The sequence below is a fragment of the Chrysochloris asiatica genome, unplaced genomic scaffold (genome assembly GCF_000296735.1).
Source record: "Chrysochloris asiatica unplaced genomic scaffold, ChrAsi1.0 scaffold00176, whole genome shotgun sequence".
Taxonomy (NCBI): Eukaryota; Metazoa; Chordata; class Mammalia; order Afrosoricida; family Chrysochloridae; genus Chrysochloris; species Chrysochloris asiatica.
The window spans coordinates 2,161,548-2,171,652 of record NW_006408694.1 but is presented as its reverse complement, the minus strand read 5'-3'; the positions used below and the strand labels follow the sequence as shown (position 1 = coordinate 2,171,652).

Genomic DNA, 10,105 nt, shown 5'->3' with positions numbered 1-10,105 from the left:
TTGCAAAAGATTTTTTCCCATTCTGTAGGTTCCCTTTTTACTCTTCTGGTGAAATCTTTTGATGTGCATACGTTTTTAATTTTTAGTATGTCCCACTCATCTATTTTGTCTATTTTTGTTTGTGTGGTTTCCAAAATGAAGCTTTTGACAACTTCAATATTTTCTCCATTTATCGTGATTCATTGGTCTATTTGTGAGGATTTTTGTTGCTGTTTTTGTTTCTTTGTTTTTTACATTGAAGAGCAAACCATACTGAAGTCTGTAGTTTTTGATCTTCATCAGTAAATACTTAAAGTCCTCTTTGGTTTCAGCAGCAAGGTTGTGTTACATGTGTATCACAAGTTGTTAATGAGTCTTCTTCAAATCCTGATGCCATATTCTACTTGATATAGTCCAGCTTCATATAATCTGCTCAGCATATAGATTGAATAAGTATGGTAAAAGGCTACAACCCTGGCACACATCTTTCTTGATTTTAAACCAAACTATTCATTATCTCCTTGTTTGCTTTGAACCACTGCCTCCTGGTCTGCGTACAATTCTTCATGAACAAAATAGAGTGTTCTCTAATATTCATTCTTTGCATTGTTATCCATAGTTTTTCATGATCCACACAGTTGAAAGCCTTTGCTTAGTCAATAAAGCACAAGTAGATACCTTTCTGGGGTTGTGGTGGCTCCATATGATAGCCACTGGAGTGCGAGGCACAAGATCAGTGGTTCGAGCCTATCAGCCACTCCGTAGGATAAAGATGAAGTTTTTTGCTCCTGCAAAGATTAAAAGCCTCAGAAACCCTATAAAAGGTTGCTATGAGTCGGAGCTGACACAATGGAACTTGACAACAACAAACATCTTTCTGGTGTTCTCTGCTTCAGCCAAGATTCATCTGACATCAGCAATGATAGCCCTAGTTCCACATCCTTTTCTGAATCTGGTTTGATATCTGGAAATTTTGGTTCATGTATGGTTGCAACCGTTTTGAATTATTTTCAGCAAAATTTTACTTGCATGTGACACCAGTGATATCTTTTGATGGTATTCCATTGGGTAACATCTTTTTGTAATGGACATATATATGGATAGCTTCCAATCAGGTGGCTGTCTTCCAAATTTCTTGGCATAGGTTAGTGACTGCCTCTTGTGCTGTACCAGTTTATTAAAAGTTTTCAATTTCTATTCATCAGTTCCTGGAGACTTGTTTGTCACCAATGTCTTCAGTACAACTCAGATGTCTTTCTTCAGTACCATTGGCTCTTGATCATACGCTACCTCTTGAAATGGTTGAACATCTACCATTTCATTTTGGTACAGTGATTCTGTGTATTCCTGTCATCTTTTCCCAGTGTTTTCTGTATCATTTAATATTTTGCAAATGAAATCCTTCAGTATTTCTAGTCAAAGCTTGAAATTTTTCTTCAGTTCTTTCAATTTGTGTAATGTTGAGTGTGTTCTTCCCTTTTGGTTTTCTAGCTCTAGGTCTTTGAGCATTTCATTATAATACTTGACTTTGTCTTCTTGAGCTGCCCTCTAAAATTTTCTGTTCAGCTCCTTTACCACTTCATTTATCCCATTTGCTTTGACTTTTCTATGTTCAAGGGCAAGTTTCAGAGTCTCTTTTGACATCCATTTTGGTCTTTTATTTCTTGTGTGCTTCTTTAATGACCTTTTGCTTTCTTCCTGTATTGTGTTCTTGATGTCATTCCACAAATCTGGGCTTTGATCCCATCTGTTCTTGAGATTATCTCTAAATTCAGGTGGTATGTATTTTATTTTGTGTTTTGGCTCTAGTAGAATTTTTAAATTCAGCTTTAGCCTCAACTTACAGATGAGCAACTGATTGTCTATTCCACCATCTGCCCTTGTCCTTGTTTTGATAGGTGATACTGAGTTTTTCCACTCTCTTTAAAACATAAGTAGTCAGTTTGATTTTTTTGTATTCCATTTAGTGAAGTACATGTATAACCACTTTTATGTTGTTAAAAAAAGATATTTGCAATGAATAAGTCCTTGATTTTACAAAATTCTGTCATGTAATTTCCTAAGTCATTTCTATCACTTATATTTCCCCTTTGTTTCTAACATTTGTATTCCAATTACTAAATACCAACACATCTTGATTGCATGTTTGATCAATTTCAGATGGAAGAAGTTGATAGAATTCTTCAATTTCATGATCACTGGCTTTAGTGGTCGGTGCATAAATTTTAATATTAGTGGTAGTAACTGGCCTTCCATGTAGACATATGGATATTATCCAATCACACATAACACTGGACTTCAGGATCCGTCTTGAAATGTTCTTTTGACAATTAATGTGATGCCATTCCCTTTCAAGTTTTTATTTCTGACATAGTAAACCATTTGATTGATTCAAAATGGCCAATACCAGTCCATTTCAGCATATCAATTATTAAACATTATATTACATTTTTGATAACTTCCAATTTTCTTTGATTCATGCTTCATACATTCCAAGTTCTAATTATTAATGAATATTTGCAGCTGTTTCTCCTCATTTTATGTTGTGTCCCATCAGCAAATCTCAGTCCTGGAAGTTTTACTTCATTCCCATCATTATGGTCAACTCTACTTTGAGGAGGCATCTCTTACCCAGTTATATTTTGAATGTCTTTCAGCCTGAGAGGTTCATCTTCTGACACTATATCTGACACTGCTCTGCTATTGTTCATAAGGTTTTCATCTCTTGGTACCATATCTGACAATGTTCCTTTGTTATCCATAATGTTTTCATTGACTAAATATTTAGAAGTCATCCATCTTGCCATCTTCTTAGTCTGTCCTAGTCTGGAAACTCTGCTAAAACCTGTCCACCATGGGTCATTCTGCTGATATTTCAAATACTGGTGGCATTACTTCCAGCATCACATCAACATGCAGGCCACCACAGTACAACAAATTGACAGACAATTCGTGGGTAAACTAAGATGGTTGTTTTTGTTATTAAGTGCCACCGAGGCGTTTCCAACTCATAGCAACCCTGTGTAGGGGTTTCAATGAATGACTGGTGAGTTTGATCCACTGACCTTGTGGTTCAAACAGACCTTGCAGCCCAGTGCTTATCCTATGGCACTACACCATATTTTCTTTTCCTTTATATATTTACTAGGAGGATTAAAATCTCTGTAAAAGCTTATTAACGTTGGACCAGTTCTCAAATTAGTTAAAATATATTACATGTACAAAATCAAGGTTGCATGATGACATTGCTGACCCACTGTCAGTAGACATGGGGTTTTAATTTTTTTCTCAATAGTCTGGTAAGTTGACTTTTTGTCTCAACAACCTTCTCTTTCTTTCCTTGTGAAACCAGTAGTATCCATTTATGAAATAACTGAATAACTGACTGACGTATGAACTGTAGTTGGTTGTCAACTATTAGAATAAAATAAGTGGTTCCATGGATATAAAATACATGATCCTGGTCACTTTCACATGACAGTCTAGGTGACTAAGTAACTTACCTGTGTATTTCGGCATCTTTAATTTTTACTAAGTAGCGATTTCTCCCTTTTCTTCATACCTTCTCATAGTCATCCCTGATGCTACCTTTTGCATTTCCCACTGCATAGTGCCTTTTGTGATTCCTGCTACCTATTACTTCAGTAGTTCAAAACTACCAGCCGATCAGTGGGAGAAAGATGAGGCTTTCTGCTCCTGCAAAGATTTACAGCCTCAGAAACCCCATGCAGGGTCCCTATGAGTCTGAACCAACTTGACAGCACTTAACAATAACAACCTATTACTTACAATTTGAATAGATAAGTGTCATTGGTTCATGCATATATAAAGCCTTAATATAATTGATACCATTTTTTCCCCCCCCGCAGGTGGCTAGATCAAGGGGAAGATGATGGTAAAATTTCCAGAGAGCTGTTTGCCAGTGAGAACAACTTCTTCTCTGGGAGTGAGTTCTGTTTACACATATCTTGGAAATTCTGTTTTACTGTAGAGAACTGATTGAAGAAGGCTTAGCACTGTTGAAATAATGTTCCTCTCTTTCCTCTATCTCCTCAGGACAGAAGTTAGAACTTAAGAGGAAAGAAACAGTAAGACTTTACTTTGAGCCTTATATTAATTAGTATAAAAATATTCTAATGTCTACTGATATGTTAAAGCAAAATAGAATGCTCATATGCTTGTAAGGAGTATTTCTTTGTAGCATTTTTGCTTGTTTTTGTTTGTTTCATTCAGTGGACTGCAGAAAGCTGGAAGTTTATGAAAGGCAATACTCTTCAGTTCTACAATAAGCTTGCTGGAGGGTTTGTCCGCCTGTTCCCAGATGGAAAAATTGATGCAGTTGGAGAAAGTACAGACAAATATGGTAAAATAATTGGGCAAAGCATGTGGAACTGTGGCAAGTCTAGGAGCTGGAGGAAGTCAGATTTTTAGACCATATTTAACTTAAAATTTTGCTTCTATTCAGATGGCTATAGGCCAGTGCTAGACCATTTAAGTAATTCACTGTCTCCATAAATACAAATGATCAATAAATGCCAGGCTTTAAATCTGAGCAGACAATGTTATTATACAAAATAGTATACCATGAAAATAAATGTGTCTGATATTACTCCCTTGAAAATTAGAATGTAGGCAATTAATAGCAACTGTTCATAAAATGTAGCAATTGTAGCTCTAGAAAGGTGTAGCCATTGAGGAAATTCAGTTCTACAAAATACAATATTGAGTGCTTATTATCTTCAAAAAGACATGTTAAATAACTATATCATTATCCCTGAATTTCAGATTCAGAATTTAATGAAATAGACATGCATATACCATTTTAATAATGGTTATTTGTAGATAGTATCATAATAAATGTACAAAGAAAATACTGGGCAGACAAAAACTTTGATGCTTAATGTGATGTTTAATATGAAACCATGACTGTAAGCTTTAATAAAAGAGTAAAGTGCTGATGGAGGCTCTGTAACTATGAATCCAAACCTCCATATTTCTTGAAATTTGGACTTTTTCTTTTTAAACAAATTGGCCTGCTCTATGGTAACATAGTGGTTATGAATTGGGCTGCTAACCTCAGGGTCAGCAGTTTGAAACTACCAGCTGTTCCATGGGAGAAAGATGAGGCTTTCTGTTCACGTAAAGATTTACAGCCTTGAAAACCCTGTACAGGGTCACTATGAGTTGGAACCTACTCCACGGCATATAACCACCACCATGCATAAATGCAGAGTCCTGGTGTGGCACTGTAAAATAAGCACTGGATTGCTAACCACAAGTTAATGGTTCAAATATACCAGCCACTTTGAAAACCCTCTCTAATGTCTCTATGAGTTGGAACCAACTCAACTGCTCTTAACAACAACAATGTGTATGAAATAACTTTGCTAGAAACTGTATTGTGTAATAGCTTCTAGGATATACCAGAGATGCTAACATATAGTATTTAATTAAAATGTAATCTTCATATTAGAAATACCACAAGTGGATGGATTTAACAACCAGAACTTGATTCTTTCACAGTTTCCCAGGCTAGACATCCAAATTCAAAGTGCTGTCAATTGAGGAAGAGTTACTCTGTCAGTTACTCTGTCTGGGAAAAGAGTCTTATCTCCTTTCAATGTCTGTGGGCTAACTATTCCTTGGAACTCTCCAAACAACTTGGCATCAATCATCTCTGGATCTAAGAGCTTAACAGTACAAGGATCCCATTTCCAAAGGAAACATCCCACTCCATCTTCTATTTTGATGGTAGTAGGTCACTCTTTCTCTATTCAAGTCTCTTGCCTTTTATTTCTTGTAAGATAAAATGTGCTGCATTTTAGATGGCTATTCAGATTCCCCTGAGAATTTCCTTCAGATCAGAGTGGTGAAGTGATCAAGGACGATGTATCCCACCCTTAATTCTCTTATTGGTTTATCACATCAAATCACATCATGGGCGAGAGCTACATATAAACTGCCAAATCACTTAGAATCCTGGCTCACTCAAGTAGATACAAACTCATAGCTACCACAGGATGTTTAAATTGTTTGTTTGTTGTTGCTAGGTACCTTTGAGTCAGCTCCCAATGCATAACAGAATGAAACACTGCCCAGTCCTGCACCATCTGCATATTGTTTTACTCTTGAGTCCATTGCAGCTGTGACTATACCAAACCATCTTGTTGGGGGAATTCTGCTTTTTTACTGACCCTCCACTTTACCAAGCATGATGCCCTTCTCCAGGGTCTGGTGGCCCCTGATAATATGTCCAAAGTATGATGTAGAGTCTTGTCATCCTGGCTTCTAAGTAGCTTTCTGACTGTACTTCTTCCAACACAGATTTATTTGTTTTTTCATGGTATTTTTAGTACTCTTCTCCAATACCATAACTCAAATGTATCAATTCTTCAATAGTTTTGCTTATTTGTTGTCCAAATTACAAATGCATATGTTGTTGTTTCTAGGTGCCATTGAGTCAGTTCTAACTGATAGCAACCTTATGCACAGCAGAGGGAAACATTGCCCAGTCCTGCACCAACCTCAAAATCTTTGTTACACACGAACCCATTGCTGCTCCTGCAATGCCAATCCATCTCACTGGGGGTCTTCCTCTTGCTCGCTGACCCTCCATTTACCAAGCATGATGTCCTTCACCAGGGATTGGTCCAACCTGATAACTGTCCTATGTATAAGAGAGGAAGTTTCACCACCCTGGTTTCTAAGGAGGATTCTAGCTGTGCTTCTTCCAGCACAAATGTTTTTATTCTTCTGGCAGTCCAAGATACTTTCAATATTCTTCTCCAACACTATAACTCAAATGCATCATTTCTTCTATGGTCTTCCTTATTCACTGTTCAACTTTTACATGCATATGGGGCTAGTGAGAGTACCACGGCTTTATAACTGATTGGATTAGCTGAAAAGGGTACTAGAATTTGTCCAGGGAAATAAGCCTTTGTGGAATTTGGGGCCTTACATGGAATATGTCCCACTTGAAAAGACATGCAAACCAACCTGGAGTGGCTAGAGGAACAGAAGATATTTCTTGAAAAAAAAAAAAAAACCAGCAGAAAAAACAAACAAACAAACAGACAGTTTGCCTGTTACAATATCAAGCATGCTGTTTGCCTTGGAGCCATCAAGGCAAGAAAAGTCAGTCCACCAGGGGTGACTTTTCTTCTTCTTTTTTTTTTTTTTTTGGAGTTTAAGAATGAAACTCAAAAAGAACACGGCACTCTTGTATGCTCACTAGAGGTCTCTGTGGATCTACTTGTGAGTGGAAGTGAGGGAAATGCAGCAATGTAGACACGGGCTAAATTTGGCCATGTTGTATATACACCTGTTGACTTTGAGATGAGAGAGAGAAGAGAAAGGGCTAGCTGGTCTGAAGTTAAGAGAGACATGTGAACTTCCATGCCCATGGGAACTGACCTAGCCATTGGAGATTAAAATTGAAAGTCAAGTGGCCAGCTGGTCTGAAGGAAGGGAGGTATATAAGAACTACCAAACTTGCAGATAGTACCCATTTGACCTAACTTGAATGACCAACTGACCAGAACTCAACCAGATGAAGATAAAGAAGCTTGATACAGGAAGCAAGCATAAATTGCTACAATTTGATGAATTGGACTTTTTCTTATGAATGTAGTTGCTCAAAATTCCAACTAAAAGGGAAAGATTCTTCATATTAAGGATCAAGTTTGCCTCCTCAGTACACTGGACAGGCAACTTAGACATTGGTTATCAAAAATGGGGGGGCATAAGGGCATGAAGTGGTCAGCTTACAAGGCTTCATGAGTGTACTTAGTGTTAGAACGAGGGTGGTAGGATAGAATCCCCACTGAATAGTTTTCCTCTTTTCCAGATGGGTCTGATGAAAGGGTGTGGGGAATGTTGAGGATAATATTTTATGAATATATTGTGAATAATTGTTATCAGGCCAATTGCAATGGTCGCAACAGTAAATGTAAAAGATGTGTAACTAAAATGGCAGAGGAGTTAATTTTTCGTTTCAGGAACAAAGGATCCTAAGACCATTAAAGGGGAAGAGCATGAGTGGAGTAAGGGATCATAACCAGAAATGCAGAGACAACAGAGATGGTGGCAGAGACGATGGCATAGAGAGATAGAGCAGCTGAGGACTCTAGGCCCATGAATTGAGAAAGGCTGTGTGTCTGCATGCAGGAGTCTGGCTTGCAAAATGTGTCCTTTGGACATTTAAATTGACATGTATTTTGTTTTGTATGTGTACATCCAAAAAAAAAGGTGGTGGTGGGGTAAAATAGCAGCAAATACTGTTAGCTGATGGTACATGGAGGGTATTGAAACCATTGTTATGAAACAAAATATGATTTGTGGAATGTAAAACTGATGATCTGCCCTGTAAACATTCACTCAATTACATTGTAAACTTAAAAAAAAAAGAAAAAGAGGAAACGAAACCATTAAAGATTTGAGTGAAATCTATGCATCTTAGAGATAATTTTAAACAACTGACTGCTTTATATGTGAATCCTAAAAAAAAATAAACAATTGTTGTTAAGTGCCATCGAGTCGGTTCCAACTCATAGTGACCCTGCATAGGGTTTCCAAAGCTGTAAATCTTTACAGGAGCAGAAAGCCTCATCTTTCTCTCAAGGAACAGCTGGTAGTTTCTAACTGCTGGCCCTGATGTTAGCAGCCTGAATCATAACCACTACGCTACTCTGGCTTGTATTAAATTCACTTTAGTCTTCAAATTGACATCTTTGCTCTTGAACACTTTAAAGAGATGTTGTGTTGCAGATTTGCCTAATGAAATACACCCTTTGATTTCTTGACAACTATTTCCATGAGTGTTGATAGTGGATCCAAGAAAAATGAAGTCTTTGACAACTTCAATCTTTTCTCCATTTATCATGATATTATTTATTGATCCAGTGGTGAAGATTTTTCTTTACATTGAGGTGCAACCAATACTGCAAGCTGTGGTCTTTGATTTTCATCAGTAAGCATTTTAAGTCTTCTTCATTTTCAGCAAGCAAGGTTGTATCATCTGCATGTTGCAGGTTGTTAATGAGCCTTCCTCTAATCCTAATGCCTTGTTCTTCTTCATATTATCCAACTCATTGGATTATTTGTTCAGTATACAGATTGAATAAGTATGATGAAAGAACACAACCCTGGTGCACACCTTTCCTGATTTTAAACCCTTTATTGTCCTCTTCTTCTGTTCTAATACCTGCACTTGGCTTATGTACAGGTTCCTTCCTCATAGCTACAATTAAGAGTTCTGGAATTCTCATTCTCTGCAATGTTGTTCATAGCTTGTCATGAGCCACACAGTTGAAAGCCTCTACATAGTCAATAAAGCCCAAGTGGACATCTTTCTGATATTCTTTGCTTTCAGCCAAGATCCATCAGATATCAACAATGTTATACCTCCTTTCATGTCCTTGTCTGAACCTGGCTTGAATATCTGGAAGTTTCCTGTCATTGTACTGATGCAGCCATTTTTAAATTATCTTTAGCAAAATTTTACTTGCATGTGATATTAATAATATTGTCCAATGATATCCAAATTCCATTGTGTCACCTCTCTTTGAAATTGATACAAATGTGAATCTTTTCCAGTCAGTTGGATTGCTTGGCATAGATGAGTGAGTTCCTCCAATACTGCATGAGATTGTTGAAAGATTTCAATTTGCATTCCATTAATTTCCAGATTCTTGTGCTTTGCCAGTGCCTTGAATGTACCTTGGACATCTTCCTTCAGTACCATTGTTGCTGTTGTTGTTATGTGCCGTCGAGTTGATTCCGACCCATAGTGACCTTGTATAGGGTTTCCAAAGAGCAGTTGGTAAGCTTGAACCACAGACCTTGCAGTTCAAATGATTTTCCAGTCTGAAACATTAGTCCACAGCACCACACCAGGATTCCTCAGTACCATTGGCTCTTGATAATATGCTGCTTCTTGAAATAGTTGAACATCAACCATTGCTTTTTGGTGCAGTGGCTCTGACAATATTCTGACAATATCTAACATTTTATCTGATAATATTCTGGTGCTATTTATAATTTTTTAATATTCAGTATTCCGTTGCTGACAGTGTTCCACTATTATCCATGAGGGTTTTAGTGGCTGAACATTCAGAAGTAGTCT

The 10,105-nt window shown here is 37.2% G+C and overlaps 1 protein-coding gene across 1 annotated transcript in view; it reads left to right on the top strand.

Moving 5' to 3' along the window:
• The window catches only part of LOC102810528, a 373,438-nt gene that overhangs the window by 144,732 nt on the left and 218,601 nt on the right, over positions 1-10,105 (top strand). The window contains exons 9-11 of the mRNA XM_006871864.1: positions 3,849-3,925; positions 4,036-4,067; positions 4,213-4,342. Of these exons, the coding sequence (XP_006871926.1) occupies positions 3,849-3,925; positions 4,036-4,067; positions 4,213-4,342 (239 nt within the window). The remainder of the gene's footprint in view (positions 1-3,848; positions 3,926-4,035; positions 4,068-4,212; positions 4,343-10,105) is intronic.